This window comes from Myotis brandtii, unplaced genomic scaffold (genome assembly GCF_000412655.1).
Source record: "Myotis brandtii unplaced genomic scaffold, ASM41265v1 scaffold329, whole genome shotgun sequence".
Classification (NCBI taxonomy): Eukaryota; Metazoa; Chordata; class Mammalia; order Chiroptera; family Vespertilionidae; genus Myotis; species Myotis brandtii.
Window position 1 is genome coordinate 1,282,488 of NW_005362676.1, and position 21,256 is coordinate 1,303,743.

General features: G+C 56.3%; 1 protein-coding gene across 1 annotated transcript in view; it reads left to right on the top strand.

Annotated features, from left to right (window-relative positions):
• ADAMTS17 (ADAM metallopeptidase with thrombospondin type 1 motif, 17) overlaps positions 1–21,256 on the top strand; it is a 92,038-nt gene that overhangs the window by 57,777 nt on the left and 13,005 nt on the right. Inside the window, 8 exon segments of the mRNA XM_014543573.1 lie at positions 1–117; positions 3,183–3,310; positions 5,493–5,613; positions 7,726–7,806; positions 9,626–9,783; positions 12,786–12,945; positions 13,482–13,617; positions 21,139–21,256. The exon segment at positions 1–117 is cut by the window's left edge and continues 2 nt beyond it. Coding sequence (XP_014399059.1) covers positions 1–117; positions 3,183–3,310; positions 5,493–5,613; positions 7,726–7,806; positions 9,626–9,783; positions 12,786–12,945; positions 13,482–13,617; positions 21,139–21,256 — 1,019 coding nt within the window.

Genomic DNA, 21,256 nt, shown 5'->3' on the forward strand with positions numbered 1-21,256 from the left:
TCTGAGAGAACCCCCCCTGCCCCAAGGGCCTGCCCAGCTTCCGGGACCAGCAGTGCCAGACGCACGACCGGCTGAGCAGCAAGAAGAAGGGCCTGCTGACGGCCGTGGTGGTGGACGGTAAGGACGATGGCGTGTCCTTTCCCTCCGTTCCTTCCCCAGGAACCTCACACCTCCCGCGGAAACCCAGAGGGCGCCCCCACCCGCAGTCCACCCGAAGGGGGCCCCAGTCCTCCTGCCCAGTCAGCCCTGGAGGGACCCGCGGCGTGAGCCTGGGGTTGGCCTTGGACGACATAGCTCTGTGCCATTTCCCGAGAGCAGCTGCGAGGCAGGCAGCAGCCCAGAGGCCTCCCGCACCCGCACCCCCATTTGCAGCAAGCGGGGGGCGTGGAGTGGGGGGTACCGGCAGCCTGCTGCCTGCTTCCGGGGCCCAGGGCCAACTGTGTGGCGAGGGAGGCTGTGCGGGGCCCGGACAGTGGGCGTCTGCTGCCTCCCTTTCCAGTGTTGGCGCTCCCTTGCAATTTCCTGGGTCATTTTGGGTTGGTTTTTACTCTTTTTGTAAATGTTTTATTTTTATTGATTTCAGAGAGGAAGAGAGAGAGAGAAACATCAATGATGAGAGAGAATCATGGATCGGCTGCCTCCTGCACACTCCCTCCTGGGGATTGAGCCTGCAACCCGGGCCTGGAATCGAACCCCGGACCCTTCAGTCCGCAGGCCGACGCTCAACCCACTGAGCCAGACCAGCCAGGGCCAACCCCGTGGAGCCTTTGTACCTGGGCTTCCCCTTTAGTCAAGGGGGAGGGGAGCCCGCCTTCCCGGGAGGGTGTGGGCAGCTGCACGCACAGACTCTCACCGCCCTCGGCCTGGCCGTGCCTGGGACGCAGGAAAACGCAGGAGGCTCCCAGCAGCCCCGGGTGCACTTGGATCCCTAGTCAGGAGGGAGGCCGGGCTCGCAAACCTTCAGCCAGGCCCACAGATCGGCCAGGACTCCGAGGCCTGGGCCGGGCCTCTCCCACTCCCCGGGAGCAAGAGGAGGTCACGTCCAAGGGGCTCGCCCCGGCCTCCGCTCCACTCCGCTATGTGCACGGGGTTGTTTTCCTCTCCTTCGCCTCTTGCTTTGGTTTGCAGTTCTCCGGCCTCGTTTCTGCAAACGCAGAAATCCCACTGAAATGTCTGTTTTTCCACCCATTTCTCCAAGTCCCGATCACACTCCCGCTTCACTTCTAACCGCTGCTGGAGGGCTGACCTCCTCGGCTGCCTTCGAGTCGCAGGGGCTGGGAGCCACCTCTGCCCAGACCCCCTCCGGGGGCCTCGCAGGGGGCTCCTCGGGGAAGCTCATTGCCTTCGGATGGTTCCACACATTCGCTTTTTGGCGTGTTTTTTCTCCCAAAGCAAGAAATGATGAGCGCCTCCGCCTTTGACCTGAAAGGGGCCACCGTATTTATTTATTTTAATATATTTGTATTGATTTCAGAGAGGAAGGGAGAGAGAGAGAAACATCAATGATGAGAGAGAATCATGGATCGGCTGCCTCCTACCCCCTGCTGGGAATGGAGCCTGCATCGTGGGCATGTGCCCTGACGGGGATTCGAACCGTGACCTCCTGGTTCCTAGGTCAACACTCAACCACTGAGCCACGCTGGCCGGACGCTAATAAGGCCACCGTCTTGGATAAGGAAGCCGGGGTGCAGTCAGCATTTCGCCTTGGACGGAGAGACCTGGAGTTCAGGGCTTTGCAGGGGCCACCTCCCCTGTGGGGGGGACTCTCAGGCCTTCCCGCAGATTCGGTTTCATTTCCTTCTCAGACAGAAGCAGGAGCCAGCCCTTCTCGATGAGCGATGAGCGTTTCAGAGGAGAAAGACCAACTCCTAAATGGCCGACCCAGAGCAGGGAGGGAGGGCAGCGTGTCAGCGTCCCTCTCCAAAGCCGCTTTCCACAGGGCCCGGCCCCGGCTCGGCCGGCTCGGCTCCTCGGAGCCCGTCCTGACCGCCCTATTCATAGCTCTGCTATCGCGGCGGAATTCTTTGGCCGGTGACGCACAGTTCAGGGAGGGAGAAGCGATATTTTTTTTCTATTTTCTCTTCTTGAACGGAGGAAAAAGAAAAAGGAAAACAAGGAAATTCTTGCAGAGGTAGATTTTCCAAGGGAGGACTCGGGACCACAAGCCCTTCCCGCCTCCCGCAGGAGACAAAGACGCTCCTTAGGAACGGCTTCTCCGTGGAAAAGCCTTCAGACAGAACCCGTGGACGTGGCCCAGGGCCCAGCCCACCCCGTCTCTGCCTTCCCCGCGGAATCTCACCGCAGCGCAGACCTTGCAGAGCTCAGGCCTCCCCGGCCGGGCCAGCAGGCCACGCGCCCGCCGAGGCGTCGGAGGGCCTGGCAAATGCCGAGAGGCACATTCCAGCTCCGTCTCCCCGGCACGGCGGAACCCCTCCGGTCGGAGCCCCCCCAGGGGACCGGGCGGGTGTGACGGTGAGGGCTCTGTCACTCCAGCTCCGTGAAGCCAGCTGGAGCTGCTTAACAAAACAGAGGGAAGTTGCCCACCCGGCCAGTGTGGCTCAGTGGTTGAGCATCCACCTATCAACCAGGAGGTCACGGTTCGATTCCCAGTCAGGGCATCTGCCCGAGTTGTGGGCTCGATCCCCAAAATGGGGCGTACAGGAGGCAGCCGGTCCATGATTCTCTCTCATCATTGATGTTTCTCTCTCTCCCTCTCCCTTCCTATCTCTGGAATTAATAAAAATTAAAAAAAATTTTTTTTTAAATTCACTGTTTTCAAACTGCTTTAGCCAAAGGACTCTTCCTTATAACCTTAGGACACTCCCCTCTAGCCTCCTAAGACAAGCCTTCCCCCCGAGGGCGTGGATCAGGGGGCCACGGGACACCAGCCACGGAAAACAGCTGAGCACAGTGGCCGTTCAGTGGCCGTCACTCGTTCACGAAAGCCCGGGCGCTGGGTGCGAGCGTACCTGCTGTAGCAGGAACCCTCCGGCTCAGTGTCCAGTCCTCTGCGGCCCTGTCAGCCCCACCCTCGCTCCCAGGCCCCCAGGAGGCCCCCTAGGGAGACTCCGGTGGAGAGAGCACGCAGGCGTCCATGTTCCTCTCGCGGTTCCTTTGCAAAGCAATCCCCCGCGCCCCGCATGGCCCTCCTCATGCCGACGTTCACCCCCTTCCCTCCCCAGATAAGCCGTGTGAGCTGTACTGCTCGCCCCTGGGGAAGGAGTCCCCGCTGCTGGTGGCCGACAGGGTCCTGGACGGCACGCCCTGCGGGCCCTACGAGACCGACCTCTGCGTGCACGGCAGGTGCCAGGTGACGTGTGCTCTGTGTGTCCTCGGCGGGCAGCTCGCCCTCCTCAGAGGGGCTCGGCGTGGGCGGGGGGCCCGGGGAGACCTGGGGGAGTGGGTTTTCTTTTTTTAAAAAATATATTTTTATTGCCCTGACCGGTGTGGCTCAGTGGATAGAGCGTCGGCCTGCAGACCGAAGGGTCCCGGGTTTGATTCCGGTCAAGGTCACGTACCTCAGTTGCAGGTTCCTCCCCGGCCCGGGCCCTGGTCAAGGAGTGTGCAGCAGGCAACCAATCGATGTGTCCCTCTCACATCAATATTTCTCTCTGTCTTACTCTCTCTTCCACTCTCTCTAAAATCACTGGGAAAATATCCTCTGGTGAGGATTAAAAATATATATTTTAGTGATTTTAGAGAGAGTGGAAGAGAGAGGGAGAGAGAGAGAAACATCAATGAGAAAGAAACATCGATTGATGGATCGGCTGCCTCCTGCATGCCCCACACTGGCGATGGAGCCCGCCACCCGGGTGTGTGCCCTGACCAGGAATCGAACTGTGACCTCCTGGTTCATGGGTCGACCGCTCTGCTCAACCACCGAGCCAAGCTGGCCGGGCAGAGGAATGAGTTTTCTTAAGAAGGTGCCAGGGTGCTGCCTCCCACCTGCAGGCTGGTACCCCCTCCTGCAGGCTCACCTGGCTACCACCTCGGAGTCGAGGTGGCTGAAAGGATAGGAGTCTCGTAGTGTTTAAATGTTCAAAAATGTTTGAATAACCTGAGACGTGATGACAAAGGGAAGAGCGGGTGCGATGCCGAGGTGAGGGTGGGAGGTGTAGGTGAGCGTATGTTTTTGGACAAGCTCTGCTCTGGTTTGAGACAAAAGATACAGAACGAAGCAGGTGCCTTTGCAAATGGTACCCCAGGGGTACCGATGCCTGGCTTTTGGGGACTTGCCCCACCCACTGGGATATAGTCCCCAAACCCATCCTGATGTTGCATGTCTGTGACTCATTGGAACAGTGATAAATGCCACGGAAGGAGCCAAAGAAAGAGAAAGGAGGGAGGGCCCGGCCCGCAGGGCTCAGCATTTGAGCACAGCACTCACCCGAGTGGAAGCCCCCCACGCGACACCCCCGCCCTCAAGTCTAGCTCCCCGGGTGGGTCTTCCTGCGTGCCTCCTCCTCAAATGCGAGCGGTCAACCAGAGATGACCTGCTGTTTGAAGAAAAGCAGCAGCCGGCCCGAGAAAGACCAAGAAAAACACACAGGAAAACGCACCCTGGCAGAAGAAATGGAGATAATTATAGACTCCTGCAGGATTCTAGAATTCTGCTGCCAAGTCAGCAACCAAGCATGGGAGCAAAATAAAGGAACGTTGAGATACGGGGGAACTCAGAAATGTTCTTTTCCAGGCGCCCGTTCTCAGAGAGATGGCGTGGCCTTTAACCAAACAAGGGGAAAGTCGAGAAGGGGAAGGCGAGCCCAGCCGGCCTGGCTCAGTGGTTGAGCGTCGACCTATGAACCAAGAAGAGGTCACGGTTCAATTCCCGGTCAGGGCACAGGCCCAGGTTGCAGGCTCGATCCCTTGTAGGGGGCGTGCAGGAGGCAGCCGATCCATATTCTCTCTCATCATTGATGTTTCTCTCTCTCTCTCTCTCTCTCTCTCTCTCGCTCTCTCTCTGTCTCTCTCTCTCCCTCTCTCTTCCTCTCTGAAATCAATAAAAATATACATTAAAAAAAAATAGCCGAGGGCTGTAAATTGTTAGAACTAACCGGGAGCCCAGAAAATGCCGGGTCGAGGCCTGGTACCACCGGCCTGAAAGTCTTCAGTCCAAATGAAAATGAGTCGGTGGCGTCCCTCCGATGGAAGAGAGAACGCGGCTGTCATTGCACGATGGCTGTTACGTTACAGAAAGCACGTGCTCTCCCTCCAGCCGGAAAAATAAAACCCACTGAGCCCCGCCGGCCGGGCTGGGAGCACGGCTGCCTTCCTGGGCCCCCTTCTCTCTGTCAAACAGGAAAGATTATATTCGGCCGTGAGGTGGGTGTCCTGCCGAACATACGCAAGCTGGATCCCATTCATTCTTTGATCTTCTGGTCTTAAAATAGCCTATTTGCTCGGGGCCTCTGAAAGTGTGGGGGCCTCCAGCATCACGTGACAGACCTTTGTGAGACGGGAGCCCAGGCTAACCCAGCTCTCTGGTCCTCCAGAAAATCGGCTGTGACGGCATCATCGGGTCGGCGGCCAAAGAGGACCGGTGCGGGGTGTGCAGCGGGGACGGCAAGACCTGCCGCGTGGTCAAGGGCGACTTCAGCCACTCCCGGGGGACAGGTGAGCGCGGGGCGCAAGCCTGTGTTTTACGGACGTCTTACTTCCCTGGCCCCCAAGCCAGCGATCGCGTGCCCTCCCTGGAAGGGCTGGTGGGTCATCGAGAGGGTGACCGGGGACTCAGTGTCACAGCTTCTGCAAGGCAGAGAAAGGCGTCTTATCCACAGTGACGCAGGTGTCCCGTCTGTCAGGCAGGCGGCTTGTGTGAGAATCCGTGCTGCCCCCCGGCTCCTGAGGGGACTGAGGGAAGCTGGGCGGCTCTGTCCAGTCTCGTAGCCACTGGCCACTGAGCCGCTTCAGATGTTTTTGTTGTTGTGAATCCTCGGGACCCAAGGATATTTTTTCCATTGATTTTTTTTTCAAAAATATGTTTTTATTGATTTCAGAGAGAGGAAAGGAGAGGGAGAGGGAGAGAAACATCAGTGAGGACAGAGAATCATGGATCGGCTGCCTCCTGCATGCCCCCTACTGGGGATCGAGCCTGCAACCCAGGCATGTGCCCTGACCAGGAATCAAACCGTGACCTCCTGGTTCATAGGTCGATGCTCAACCACTGAGCCACGGTCGCCCATGAGCCTTTCATCCAATGCACATTGACTCAGCATGACGACGATGTTAGAGGCAGGAGGTGTGCAGAAGGAAAATGCAGCTGTCACCAAGTCCAGGGAGGGGACCCCCAGCAAACAGCCTGAGTGCATGTATGAGGGGTGCTGCAGGGCGCCTCCCTCAGGGCTGCGGGCAGATGAGGGCACCCCTATGTCCTAAAGAACAAGTAGAGGTGGTCCAGGCAGCGTGCCTCAGTGGTTGAGCGTCAACCTATGAACCAGGAGGTCACGGTTCGATTCCCAGTCAGGGCACACGCCCAGGTTGCAGGCTTGATCCCCAGTAGGGGGCGTGCAGGAGGCAGCCAATCCATGATTCTCTCTCATCATTGATGCTTCTGTCTCTCTCTCCCTCTCCTTTCCTCTCTGAAATCAATAAAAAAATATTTTTTTTAAAAAAGGGCAATTAGAGATTAACTGTCAGTGGGGGTGGGGCAGGGCATTTCAGGTTGAAGGAGGATCCCAACTTCGAAATAAGTATGATTCCCCCAGGTCATGTGACATCTCCGTGGCGCCAAGTGTGGCTGACGGACCGGCCGATTCTGTCAGCTCAGATAGGGAGGCACCTTTCATCTCTGCCCAGCGCCCAGGAGGAATGTTATCACCCTCGAGGGTGACTATCACAGAGAAATACCATCCCAGAGATGAAAAGCAGTCGGGCGCAGGCTTTCTGCCTGGTTCTGAGAAATCCTGACCCTTGTCTGACCTCCTCTGGGTCCATTTACCTTCCATACTGAAGCTGGGAATTCTGAGCAGCCCCCCACGGGGACAGCGTCCATGTCCTCCGGGATGCCCTCCTCCCGTGTCCTGCAGGGCTGCGTGGAGGTAGCATGACCCTCTGGCCTGTCGCCTCCCAGCCTTGAACCGATCCAGGCCCCGGGCAACTCATCTGTGAAGGAATCGCCTCGAATTGGCCATCACACTGCTTTCCTCAGGGGTGGGCTCAGCCTTCGGTGGAGTTGACGCAGCGAAGTGGTTTGAATGGGGTGTTTTGAAAGCTCTCGGTACGAGGCTTTCACTTCATTCATTAAATCGCCATTTTGATGTTATGTCATTTAGTCCACGCAGGCCTTAGTGTCCACGGGAACCCCCCCCCCCCGCCATGGTGACCCATGAGCTCTGCACCCCTTTGCATTTTGTTCTGAAAGAGAAACCTTCTTAAACAGTCTATTCTGTTTTTAAAAATATAACAAAGACCTCATCTTAACGAATTGCATCTTCAGTGACTCGAATCCAAATCAGGTCGCATTCTGAGTCCCGGGGGTTAGGATTTTAACCAATGAATTGGGGGCGGGGGGCGGGATATGGTTCAACCCATCCCTCGTGCAAATAAGTAAGTGCTGCTCTGGAATTCAGCAGCCCAGGGGCTCTGGCCATAGCAGAACGCTCTGTGATTGACACTTGCCATAGCTGTACCTCCCACCAGCTCTGAAATCTCTATGGGGTGGGGGGAGAGGGGGCTTTGGTGGGAGATGGGGCAGGAGTGGTTCACCCATGTTATCCATCACCACAGGCTATATCGAAGCCGCTGTCATTCCCGCCGGAGCTCGGAGGATCCGCGTGGTGGAGGACAAACCCGCCCACAGTTTCCTAGGTAACGCCAAAACAATGATCTGACTCGCGATGTCTGTTCTGAGGATGGAGGCGGAGGACGGGGCCGGTCATCGGGTCAGCAGCATTCTCCCAGGACATCGGTGTCAAACTCATATCTTAGGTGTCGTGATAGAAGGACTCATGGTTCTGGCTGCCAGGACTTCCCAGCGCCATCGCTCAGCTGACCCCAGCCCCGGGTAGCGAGCAACATGGGGGACATTATCTCTGCTTTTCCGTGGGAATGTGAAAAGGGCAGCAGGATGTCAGGGTCCATTAGATCGCTCAGCTTCTAATGCCCACATGAAATGGACTTTCAAAAATATATACTTTTATTGATGTCAGAGAGGGAGAGAGAGAGAGACATCAGTGATGACAGAGAATCATGGATCGGCTGCCTCCTGCACACCTCACACGGGATTGAGCCCACACCCCGGGCATGTGCCCAGACCAGGAATCAAACCGTGACCTCCTGGTTCATAGATCGATGCTCAGCCACGCTAGCCTGGCCTGCGTTGGTCCCCTTATCTCCTCTGCCAACCAGAACCCCAGGATTCCAGGGCCTGGGGTATGCACTAGGGCCAGCCCGGAGGTGGTCCGCGCTCGTGACGTTTCTAAAGTTTAGTGCAAACCAGCCATGTTGGCACTGGGGCCGGGCGCTCTGGAAGTCAAGCCGGTGGAGCCCTGAGCTCCCCTCGCATTTGCTGGGAGCGATTCCCGAGGAATTCCACCCCACCTACCTCCAGCCCACGCCGCCTGGCTCGCGGCTCGAAACCACCTGGAACAGGAAATGCCTCTGCAGTTCGCGTCCACGGCTCAGAACAGCCCTGGCCGGCCTCCGGGTGGAAATAAAAGGCGCTGACGCGGCGCCAGGATTAGAAGTGGGTTGACTGCGGGTCAAGCCTTCCAGTGCAACCCAGGAGGGGAGAGACGCGAGGAGCCCGCTCCTGCACAGCCCCACGGGTGGGGGGGGTGGTGGCCTGGGGACGGGGTCAGACCCCCACATGGGCCTGCAGCCAGCGCTAAGGAGGAGCCCTGCCCTCCCGTCCAGGGAGGCCCCCTCCACACTGCCCAGCGTGGCTCACGGCCTTTCCCTCCATGCCCGGCGTCCACGGACAACATGTCTGTTTCCCGGTTGGGAAACAGACATGCATCACGTGACCTCAGGTTCTCGGCCCTGGAGGAGGTTTTGTCTGCCCTGCCAGGGGGGTGCGGAGAGCAGGGACCCACCCTCCCTTCTGTGGGAAGTTCCTCTCATCGTTAAGAGGCTCCTGATGGCTCCTCAGCAAAATACACAAAGGCCCTGCTGTGTTTCAGACGGCGATTCAAAACGTCCGACCTGCCCCGGCTGGTGTGCTCAGTGGATGGAGCGTAGGCCTGCGGACTGAAGGGTCCCAGATTCTATTCCGGTCGGGGCACAGGCCCGGGTTACAGGCTCCATCCCCAGTAAGGGGCGTGCAGGAGGCAGCCAATCCATGATTCTCATCATTGATGTTTCAGTCTCTCCCTCTTCCTTCCTCTCTGAAATCAATAAAAACATATTTAAAAAAATAAAACGGCTGACCTCTGACCCCAGCAGAGTCTGAAAATGAAATTGTTCTTCCCAGCCAATCGGAGCCCCAGACATCCATCACAGACAGAACCAGGTCCCTCCAGAATTCCCTGTGTTCTTTTTTTTTTCTTTTAATGTTTTTATTGATTTTTTTCGTTTTAGGGTTTTTTGGGGGGGTCTATACCCAGGAGAGGGAAGGCTGGGTCGTCGGGTTGCTCTGTACAGGTGTTCTGCGTGGCCTCCGCTCCATGCTGTCCCGTTCTCTTGCCAGCCCTCAAAGACTCCAGCCGGAGGTCCATCAACAGCGACTGGAAGATCGAGCTCCCCGGAGAGTTCCAGATCGCCGGCACCACGGTCCGCTACGTCCGCAGGGGCCTGTGGGAGAAAATTTCTGCCAAGGGACCGACCAAAATTCCCCTGCACTTGATGGTAAGGCTCGGAGAGGACCCCCGTCTACTTCTTCCTGGGGGTGTGGGTGGCGGGCAGGTGCACCCGGTGCCTGGTGGCTTACCTGGCCACCTGCAGCTCAAGGCTCTCTCTTGATCTTCTCTTTTCTTTTTAAATATATTTTTATTGATTTCAGAGAGGAAGGGAGACAGAGAGAGAGAGAGAGAGAGAGAGAGAAACATCAATGAGGAGAGAGAATCAGGGATCGGCTGCCTCCTGCACACCCCCTATTGGGGATCAAGCCCACAACACAGGCATGTGCCCTGACCGGGAATCAAACCGTGGCCTCCTGGTTCATAGGTCGACGCTCAGCCACAGAGCCACGCCGGCCGGCCTCCATCTTTTCTTATCTCATCCCTTTGGGCATGCTTCGGATTTCTCCCCTCTCAGAACGTCGCCCCGGCTCCTCGCTGGCAGGGCTCCCACCTCTTCTTAAACGGAACTGCCTCCAGGAAGGAGCCGCGCAGCCCTGGGGCCGCCAGGGAGACTTGGCCCGCTCAGCAGCCGGCCCGCGCGAAGTCTTCATGTGCACATCAGACGGCACCGGCCCGCCCCTCGGTGTGTGTGTCCACACTGGAAATTACCTTCTGGAAAGGAGCTGTTGACTCCGCTTCCTTCCAAACCAACAGTGCTCAGATTTTCCAAGCTCGCCTTGCAACAGGCATCCGGGAACTGGGGGTGGGGGAGGCCCAGGTTCTACGGGAATGTCGACTCCCCGGGTGGTCTCAGACACCTTTGGGGTCCTGTCTTACCTGTCGGGGAGGACGCCACCCAACCCAGGGACCACCTGCTGCTGCATCCTTTTTGTTTTGGTTAATCCTCACCTGCGGATTTTTTCCATTGATTTTTTTAGGGAGAGTGGAAGGGGGCGGGGGGAGAGAGAAACATCGATGTGAGAGAGACACTTTGATTGGTTCCTTCCCACTCATGCCCCAACCAGGGCTGGGCATGGAGCCTGCAACTGAGATCCATGCCCTTGACCGGAACCAAACCCGCAACCCTTCAGTCTGTGCGTGACGCTCTGCCCACTGAGCCACACCAGCTAGGCTGATGCGTCCTTTTTAAGAACATCAAAGCACTGCAGGGACAGCTCTGCCTGTGAGCCCTGAATGCAACAAAAATGTATAAAATAAAAAATAAATAAATAAACGCATCCCTGGCCGGTTTGGTCAGTGGTTAGAGTATCCACCTGCAGACCAAATGGTCGCGGGTTCAATTCCTGGTCAAGGGCACGTACCTGAATTGCCGGTTTCCTAGCCCCGGTAGGGGCATGTGCAGGAGGCAACCAATCGATGTGTCTCTCTCAGGTCGATGTTTCTCTCTCTCTCTCTATCTCTCCCTTCCACTCTCTCTAGAAATCAATGGGAAAAATATTCTCGGGTAAGGATTAAAAGTAATGATGATCATAATGAAATAAAAGCAGTTATGCAGAGGGCCTGCACGGTGTCCTAGCCCCGGTAGGGGCATGTGCAGGAGGCAACCAATCGATGTGTCTCTCTCAGGTCGATGTTTCTCTCTCTTTCTCTATCTCTCCCTTCCACTCTCTCTAGAAATCAATGGGAAAAATATTCTCGGGTAAGGATTAAAAGTAATGATGATCATAATGAAATAAAAGCAGTTATGCAGAGGGCCTGCAAGAGGAAGTATCTCTCCCTTCCACTCTATCTAGAAATCAATGGGAAAAATATTCTCGGTAAGAGTAATGATGACCATAATGAAATAAAAGCAGTTATGCAGAGGGCCTGCAAGAGGAAGCCAAGGACACCGTCATGTCACCCGGTTGCCCTTGCATTTGCTCCCTGTAGCAGGCGCCAGGATGGGTTTATTTCCCATCTCTTCTCAAAGCTTCCATGGCCCGAGTGCATCGCCAGCCCGTTCAGGCCGAGGCACAGACGGGATCCATTCCGACCACGAGAAACAAAACTCGGAGAGAGAAAGAGAGAGAGAGAGAGAGAGAGAGCCGCAGCCGCCGCAGCCCCGGGCCCAGCCCTCGTTAATGTGAATCGCTTCTCTCTCGAGAACGATGACGGTTACTTCCAGTTTGCAAATCTAGAAATAAGAGGTGCCCCTCTGGCTGTCCATAGAAGCCACTGTCCCCCAAACCAGGACACACGCATTGGGGAGCCACGGGGACCTGCACACAAATTATACGTGGCTGCGAAATTGCACGAAATTGGTTTCAGTTGGATCCCCCATTCACCAGTCTTATATTCCCAGACTGAGATAATAAAGATCTCTTTTAAAGAGGTTTTTCTTTTTCTTTTTTTACTTTCTTTTCCACCCTAGGCAGGTTTCCAAATGCGTTCTTGCAAGTCTGTTTCTTGGAGAAGTGGATGTTTATGCTGCTGAGGCGCCCCACCCCCACCCCCCACCCACTCAAGCCCTCGGGGGAGGGGGAGACCCGGGGAGGGAGGAGGAGGCTTCCGTCTCAGGCACTTGCCACCTGGCCTTCCTCCCGCCCCCCACCCCCCGCCGGTCTAGGCAGGTGGGCCCTGCACGGTCTGCCTGGAGCTCCCGCTGGCCCCTCTCCTGGACCTGGAAGTGAACTTGTTGGTGGCTTCGACTCAGGGAGGACCCTGAGGACACACACCCCACAGCCAGGCCACTGGAAAGTCCTACATGAGGCCTTGTTTTGCAACGTTAATTTGAATATGGTTTTTTGTTTGTTTGATTTTTAGAGAGAGAAGAAGGGAGAGGGAGAGGGAGAGAGAAACATCAATGAGGAGAGAGAATCATGGATCAGCTGCTTCCTGCACGCCCCCTACTGGGGATCGAGCCGCAACATGGACATGCATGCGCCCTGACAGGGAATGGAACCCTGACCTCCTGGTTCTTGGGTCGACACTCAACCAGGAGCCATCCCGGCTGGGCAGGTCGAACCTATTTTAAAACCCCGTGCCCACCGGGAGGGAGACCCCACAGCAAGGCTCTCCTCGGGCTATTGCGCGGTTTCAAAGCGGCCTCTTCTTTTGCCTCCCGCCCAGGTGTTGTTATTTCATGACCAGAATTACGGAATTCACTACGAGTACACCATCCCCGTGAACGCCACGGCTGAGAATCAGAGCGAGCCCGAGAAACCCCACGACTCCTTGTTCATCTGGACCCACAGCGGCTGGGAGGGGTGCAGCGTGCAGTGTGGAGGAGGTGAGACCCGGGGTCCCGGCCCACGGGTGCGGGGTTTTGTTAAAGGGAAGAGACGTGGATTCCGGGCACTCTGTGGTCAGGGCACAGAGAGGGACAGGCTGGGCACATAACCAGTGTTTGTTCATTTCAGAGAGGAAGGGAGAGAGGGAAACATTTATGAGAGAGAGAATCATGGATCTGCTGCCCCCTGCACTCCCCCTACTGGGGATCGAGCCTGTAACCCGGGCATGTGCCCTGACCCGTAATCAAACTGTGACCTCCTGGTTCATGGGTTGATGCTCAACCACTGAGCCACACCGGCCGGGCAGCGGTTGCCTCTTTCTGGTCCTAGTCTAGAATTTTTCTCCTGCCCCGCACTGCCCTGCCCATGTCTTGCACACCCTCCTGGCTGAGCTGATAGTTCTCCTGCCCTGACCGCAGTCAGTTAACCACTCTCCGATCAGAAGACACCCCTGCAGGCCCCTCCATAGCGGGACCTAATGCCCCTCCAGAGGTGGCAGCCACAGCCTCTCAGCTCCCTGTGCGCTGGTTTCCAGGGGAACGCAGGACCATTGTGTCCTGCACACGCATCGTGAACAAGACCACGACGCTGGTGAATGACAGCGACTGCCCCCCAGCGAGCCGCCCGGAGCCCCAGGTCCGAAGGTGCAACTCACACCCATGCCAGGCACGGTAAGGAGCTGGCGTCTCCGGCGCCGGCCCTCTGGGGCAGGGCAGCAGCGCCTTTGCATGGGGCGGAGTTATACAGTCGGTACAGGCCACTGTATGCCGCCTTCCCTTGCTGCTGAGGCATCTGTGTGCTGGGAATACTGGACCTCTGGCTGCTAAGCCGGAACTGGGATGGAAATGTACAATCCGTCAAGCGGGCGTGGCTCAGTGGTTGAGCATCGACCTAGGAACCAAGAGGTCACAGCTGGATTCCGTCGAGGGTACATGCCCGGGTTGTGAGCTCGATCCTCAGTAGGGGGCGTGCAAGAGGCGGCCGATCCATGATTCTCTCGCATCATTGATGTTTCTCTCTCTCTCTCCCTCTCCCTTCCTCTTTCTCTAAAAATCAATTAAAAAGGGGGGGGGGATGGTTGTCTTTATCCCGAATGTTTTCCTCGATTTCCCCGACCCCCCTTCCATTTTCTTCAGCCCTCTTTTCCCATCCAGGTCCCAGCAAGCTTCCTTTCCCTCCCAGATTGCACGCCATTCGCACCTCCTTATTCTAATCCTGCCCCCCCCTCCGTGGGTACCGCTCCCAAACCCCGCCCTAACCATCTGGAATCTGGAATCTGACACACACAGCAGATGGCCTCCCTCCAGCCTCCCGCACCAACTTCCATTTTCTTTAGCCCTCTTTTCCCATCCAGGTCCCAGCAAGCTTCCTTTCCCTCCCAGATTGCACGCCATTCGCACCTCCTTATTCTAATCCTGCCCCCCCCTCCGTGGGTACCGCTCCCAAACCCCGCCCTAACCATCTGGAATCTGGAATCTGACACACACAGCAGATGGCCTCCCTCCAGCCTCCCGCACCAACACAAACACATCGGCGAACCTGGCCCCGACACTGGCAGGCGAGGCAGAAATCGCAGATCCGCTCAGCTGCCATGGCTGTGGCCAGCGGCCTTCCCCATGCTGACTGCTGTCCGCAGGACAGAGGCCCTGCCGCCGTCTGGCAGCAAAGGGGCGAGCCTGTCCCTTATGGCCCGGTCCCACGTCCTCCTGGAGCGAGGAGGGGGTATGACAGGGACCTGGGCGCCTGCTGGGGCCCGCAGCTCAGCGTCACCAAGCTGTCTCTTCAGCCCTTTAGAGCTGATTGGCCACTTGAGAAGTTACTGCCGAGCTATTAGCTATTCCCCCAGAGTCGTTACGGCTTGGACCCCTTCCAGGCGGCACATACTGTACTGTGCGTTGAATTCGGGGGATTCAGAGAAGAACATGAAATATCGTCCTGGCAAGCACCCCGAATAGTCATCTGTGAGGAAGTGAGTTTGGAGTTGAAATGTGTCCTCTTTGCTGAGATATCTTAACCAGGTTTGCCTGGTTTGGGGTTAAGATTGAGTGAAATCCTTTCTGTTTTTATGGCAGCATATTCCCCATGCGTGTGTGCATATATGCATGAGTGTGCATGCATGTGTGTGCACGTGCGTGTGTGTGCATGCGTGTGATCATGACTTAAGAATGAAGCGTAGAATACGTGGATCCTTAGGCACAGCCAAAATCTGAAAAAATGCCATGATCGCGTCCGTTTCTAGGTAGTCTGACCGGTGAAGCTCCTCTTTCCTGCTTCCCACTGAAATAAAAGCGGTGCGTTTGTTACTCTGGCTTTGGCTCCGCCCTGACCGCGCCCAGGAGCTCTCCTCTTCCCACGCTCTCAGCATCAGCTCCTGCAGGAAGCTCTCCCTTCCTTCCCCTCGTCACGCTTGACTGTGGCCTTGATGTCAGTAGATCCGTCTTACAGTTGGGAACGAAAGGTCCTCACCTCCCCGTGATGGGAAGGCACGCGATCTGTTAGGCGTGGTAGCTAACCAGACAACGGGTGAATGCTGCCCGGTTACCCAGGGGCGGCCGAACCAGGGGTCATTGATCACAGACCCGGGGCCAGGAAGTCATGGGTCAGGTCACAGCGCCACCACTCGCTAAAGGCGAGCTCCCGGGCACGTGACCTGACCTCGCCGTCTATAAACTGGGGAATGAGAGCCTCTCTCACCGGAGTCTTGAGAAGATTGGGTGAAGTAACGCCCGTAAAACCCTCCGTGCCCAGGGAGCCCTCAGGCGCGAGGCAAAACCATCCTCACTGCTCATTAATGACCCCCATAGGCCAGTGTTGGGCCCCAGCGTTGGCGGAGTTAGTTCCCCATCATTTCTTTTTTTAATTGTTTTAAAAATGTTTTTTTAACATATTTTTATTGATTTCAGAGAGGAAGGGTTAGGGTTAGGGCTAGGGATGGGGTTAAGGACAGATAGAAACATCAGTGATGAGAGAGCATCATTGATCAACTGCCTCCCGCACACCCCACACTGGGGATCAAGCCCATAACCCGGGCAGGTGCCCTGACCGGGAATGGAACCGTGACCTCCCGGTTCATGGGTCGACACTCAACCACTGAGCCCCGCCGGCCGGGCTCTCCATCATTTCATTTCATAAGACACCACACACCGACACACACACATTTTTAATTCAGTGTATAACTACTTAATTTAAATAACCTTTGCTGGTATTTTCCAGGTAATAAAAGGTCCTCCTATATGCTAACATTCCCTTTCTTGTCAGAACAAGTTTGTATAATTTTTTTTGTTGTCGTTGTTAGTCCTCACCCCAGGATATTTTTCCATTGATTTTTAGAGAGAGTGGAAGGGTGGGAGAGACACAGAGAGAAACATCGATGGGAGAAAGACATTGATTGGTTGCCTCCTGCACACACCCCAACCAGGGCCAGGGATCAAGCCTGCAACCGAGGTACGTGCCCTTGACTGCAGTCGAACCTGGGACCCTTCAGTCTGCAGGTCGATGCTCTGTCCACTGAGCCACACCTGCTAGGGCAAGTTTATGTAGTTTATATGTGTTTGGGGGTAAACTGAAACAGCAGAGCAGTTGGGAGTGGTTCATTTCGCACTGCATGAATGTTTCTGAGCTCTACATCTGTGAACTTCAGATAATATTATCAGCAGGAGGGGGCGGGGCGTGGGGAGGAAAAGGGATACGAAAGGGTTTCAGACCCCGAGATTGGGTTACGGGCTGGGGTGCGACTAGAAGATTCCAGACGTGCGTTGCCCAAGTGGCTCGTTACAGAGCGGCTGGGAGGATGCTGGGAAGTTCAAGTCATGAGCTCAGGTTTGATGGAGATGGGGATGAACGCTGGATCCTGCCCGCACTTCTACCTGCTAACCTTTGTTTGGATTTAAATACCACCGAAGGCCCTGGCCGGTTTGGGTCAGTGGATAGAGCGTCGGCCTACGGACTGAAGGGTCCCGGCTTTGATTCCTGTCAAGGGCAGGTACCTCGGTTGCAGGGGACACCGCTAGCACCCCCCTCAGAAGGCCGTGGTGAGAATGACCCGAGTTAATAGACACACATTGCTCAGTGCAGTCCTGGCACACCGTACGTGCGCCATCTGTCATTTGTATGATCGCCGTTACCAGGCGTTGTTAGAAGAGTCCAAGGCCCCATTCCGGGAGGAAATCCAACGCAGGATGTTCCTGAACGCCACAGCTGTCACCTCCCAGGCTCTGCTGGTTGGCCCGGTGACACCGTGGCCCAGGAGAGAAGAGCCGAAGCCTGAGGGTGGGTTGCGATTCCCCGAGAGGACCCGAGGGCAGGTCCCAGGAAGGCCGCCTGCTGCCAGCCCCTCAGAGGGAACCAGGGGTGCATACAGATGGCGGGGGGGGGGGGGGAGAAAGCCCCAGTGAGGGGCGCTGATGGGAGCACTGCGTGCCTGACAGACGGTGTGATGAGGGTGGTACTCAGGTCAGCGGCACTTAGCAAGTCTCGGTGGTATTTCTACTAATCGAGCTGGAAAACAATCCAGTGGGCCCGGCCAGTGTGGCTCAGTGATTGAGCATCAACCTGTGAACCAGGAAATCACGGTTCGATTCCCGGTCAGGGCACATGCCCGGGTTGTGGGCTCCACCCCTAGTGTGGGGCGTGCAGGAGGCAGCCGATCAATGATTCTCTCTCCTCTCCCTCTCCCTCTCCCTCTCCCTTCCTCTCTGAAGTCAATAAAAATAGGTTTGTTTGTTTAAAAAACAAACAAACAACAACAAAAAACAGTCCCATGGCCCATCACCACGGAGTGACAGCGAGACCCAGGTCGCCTGTGTTCCTGTCCAGGGAGGCCTCTGGGGGGTCTGACTGCAGCTCTGCCCGTGGAGTTTGTCACCCTCCAGTCCTGACAGCTCTAAGCAGGGCTCCATGGTGGGGCGGCCACGGAATCAGCAGGCTCCAGGGAAACTCATGGCTGTGAAGTGGTCGGAGCCCCTCGAGAACTGGGGCACCCCCTCTGCTCTTCCTCCCTCCCAGTCCCCACACGCTCCTGGTGGTTTCTGTGGCTGCCACCCTGACTCCCAGGTCCCCGTCGTCACGTGGGTGTGAGTGGCGTCCTTACACAACAGCAGAGACCAGGAAGGACACTGTGAAACCGAGGGTTTTATATCTAGCAAAACTGTCCTTCAAGTATCGAGGCTTTAGAGAAATATTTTTAAACAAGTAAGAGTTTTTGCCCAGTTGGCGTGGCTTACCGTGTGCATTATTAACCGGTACACGTGTAGTGGTTGAGCGTCGACCTATGAACCAGGAGGGCACGGTTCCATTCCCGCCTGGGTTTCCAGGTCGATCCCCACTAGGGGGCGTGCAGGAGGCAGCCAATCGATGTTTCTCTCTCTCTCTCCCCCTCCCTTCCTCTCTCTCAAAATCAATAAAATATATTTGAAGGGAAAGAAAGCCAGAAATAAAGCGGATCTCTTTCCCTTCTGCTTGGAGGACTCCTGGACATGATTTCTGTAGCTCATTAGCTATTAAAATTATTAACAAATTATTATTTCCAATTGCAAGTGGTTATGGGATTCATTATTTCTTCTCATGCCAAGACTTGTATGCAATTTACTCTGAACGTGAATTAGCCAAAGCCATCCAGAGTTTCTAAACAGGCTTGGACCAGGTTCACTGACTTGAGCCCAACAAGCCACACAGGGCTGAGCCGCCAAAGGCGCCCCCGCCCCCCCGCCGCCACTCCATAATTTATTGGGAACTTAATTGAGACTAATTATTGTCTCTGTTCCCAGAGGAGCATCTGCCCAGCATCTGCTGTGACACCATGTGCTCGGGATGCCTGGATCATCTGGGACGTGAACGGAAGGGCATGAGTATTTTTCGGTGACGGATCCCGCTGTAACGTTTTATAGGAAACTCCCAGCGGTTTCTTTCGCCTGCGGTGTTAACGCACAGGGTCTCTCCAATGTGCCGGAGCCGAGGTCTGCAGTGTCCTCAGAACACGCTGCCTCGGGGAGACCCACCCCCGAGGAGGAGGTGGGCGGCCTTGGCAAGATGCGGCTAAGCCCGGCTGGTGTGGCTCTGTGGACTGAGCATTGTCCCAGGGACCGAGCGGTCCTGGGTTCGATTCCCGGTCAGGGCACATGCTCTGGTTGGGGGCTCCATCCCCAGTGGGGGGCATGCAGGAGGCAGCCGATCAATGATTCTCTCTCATCATTGATGTTCCTATCTCTCCCTTTCCCTCTCCCTTCCTCTCTGAAATAAATAAAAAATTTTTTTTAAAGAAAGAGGCAGCTAAGTTGATGGATTGGGGGTGCAGAACCCGGACTGTTCTGTGACGGGCCTGCTAAAGGCCCCGGTTGATCCAGAAGGGGATGCTTAGATGATAACAGGTTGGCCGTATATGACCGAGCCATGGCACCTAATGGTGAGAAACAAATGAGCAGAAGCCATTCATCCCATTTCACAGACGGACAACTAGAACCGGGGGGAGATTCGTGAGCAAGGCCATCAAAGACTTAGCCTGGGAGCCCCAGTGAGACTCTTGCCTCCTAAGAGGTTCTCAGCCAGAGCGAGGTGAGGGCAGTCTTGGAGAAACAGTACCACCCAGGAGATCGGCCCGTCTTTGGCAGGAGGGGTTCAGGGGGCAAATGTGACCCGGCTGGTGTGGCTCAGCGGTTGAGCATCAACCTGTGAACCAGGAGGTCATGGTTTCATTCTCTGTCAGGGCACATGCCAGGGTTGTGGGCTCCATCCCCAGTAGGGGGCGTGCAGGAGGCAGCCGATCCATGATTCTCTCGCATCATTGATGTTTCTATCTCTCTCCCTCTCCCTTTCTCTCTGAAATCAGTAAAAATATATTAAATAATAATAATAAAAAAAGGTAGTCATGGTTGGGAGCAGGCAGAACTGCAAACTGCCTACTCGTAAAACTGCGTGCCAGAGCCTCGCAGGGCGGGCGAGCTTGGGGCACAAGCAGCCAGCTCCCTGGCTGGTCCCTCTGGGAGCCCTGTGCCTGGGCCTCCGAGTACTCAGGCCTGTCTAGCCCATCCCCTCCGCACACCTTCCCGAAGAGGCCGGGCTGGCTCGCTGGGCTCTGGGGAACTCCCCTGGGAACCTTTCGCAGGCAGAGCCCTGAGAAATTCTGAGCATTTGCCTAGCCAACGCGGGGCAGCCCGGGGCAGCGTGGCAGGGAGGTCTGCTGGCGCCGTTTCACCTGGAATCGCTGTGTGGGGCTGGGCAGCGGGGAGCGGGCGGGGCGCCTGCTGGTGCTCGTTAAGCCCCTGTGTTCTCCACAGCAGCCGCGTGGTTGCGGACTGAGGGGTGCCTTTGAGGCTGGTCCCACTCACGCTGGGGTCTCGGGAGAACCACGCCACGTTACTCACCTGGGGCAGCCTTTTCTTTCTAATGGTCTGAAGACAAGATGCTTGGGACTCATCTGTGAAGGCGACCAAAAGATGAGCTAGCATGTGTGTGCATGTGTGTGCACATGTGTACATGCGTGTGGGTGTGCGCACACCTGTGCATATGCGTGCGTGTGTGTGTGTGTGTGTGCAACAGGGGTGTGGAGACCAAAGCGAAGGAGAAAGCAATGCCTGAGGTGCCCATGTGACAAGCGCTGGTGCCCAGTAATGGCTTCTGTAGGCGAGAGCGAGAGGAAAATACACACACGGCCACTTGGACGTCGGTTCAGGTCTGGCACAGCTGCCCCCCCTCCCCCCGAATGTGAAAGCGTGAAGTCCCAGACTGGAGGCATGGGGCTGAATTCCACAGCAGACCCGGCTGGGCCCACAGATGTAAGTTTGGAGTTCATGTCCGAAATGTTAAAATCAGGAGGTTGCCTGGCCAGTGTGGCTCAGTGGATAGAGTGTTGGCCTGTGGACTGAAGGGTTTCCGGTTCGATTCTGGTCAAGGGCGCGTCCCTCAGTTGCAGGCTTAGGCTCGATGTGTGGGGGAGGCAGCCAATCGATGTGTCTCTCTCACATCGATGTTTCTCTCTCTCTGTCTCTCCCTCTCCCTTCCACTCTCTCTAAACATCAATGGAAAAATATCCTTGGGTGAGAATTAACAAGGACAAAAACAGAGTCCACGCAGAGCTCTCTGCTCTGCCTCCCTCCTGCGTCCCGCAGCCCCAGGTTCCATGGTCCGGGGGCAGGGCCCTCGGGGAGGCTGGCCTCTCTGCCCGCGTCTCCTCTCACTGTCTCTCCTCCTCCTGGCAGGTGGGTGGCCGGCCCGTGGAGCCCCTGCTCAGCGACCTGCGAGAAGGGCGTCCAGCAGCGGGAGGTGACCTGCGTGCACCAGCTGCAGAACGGCACCCACGTCACCACGCGGCCCCTC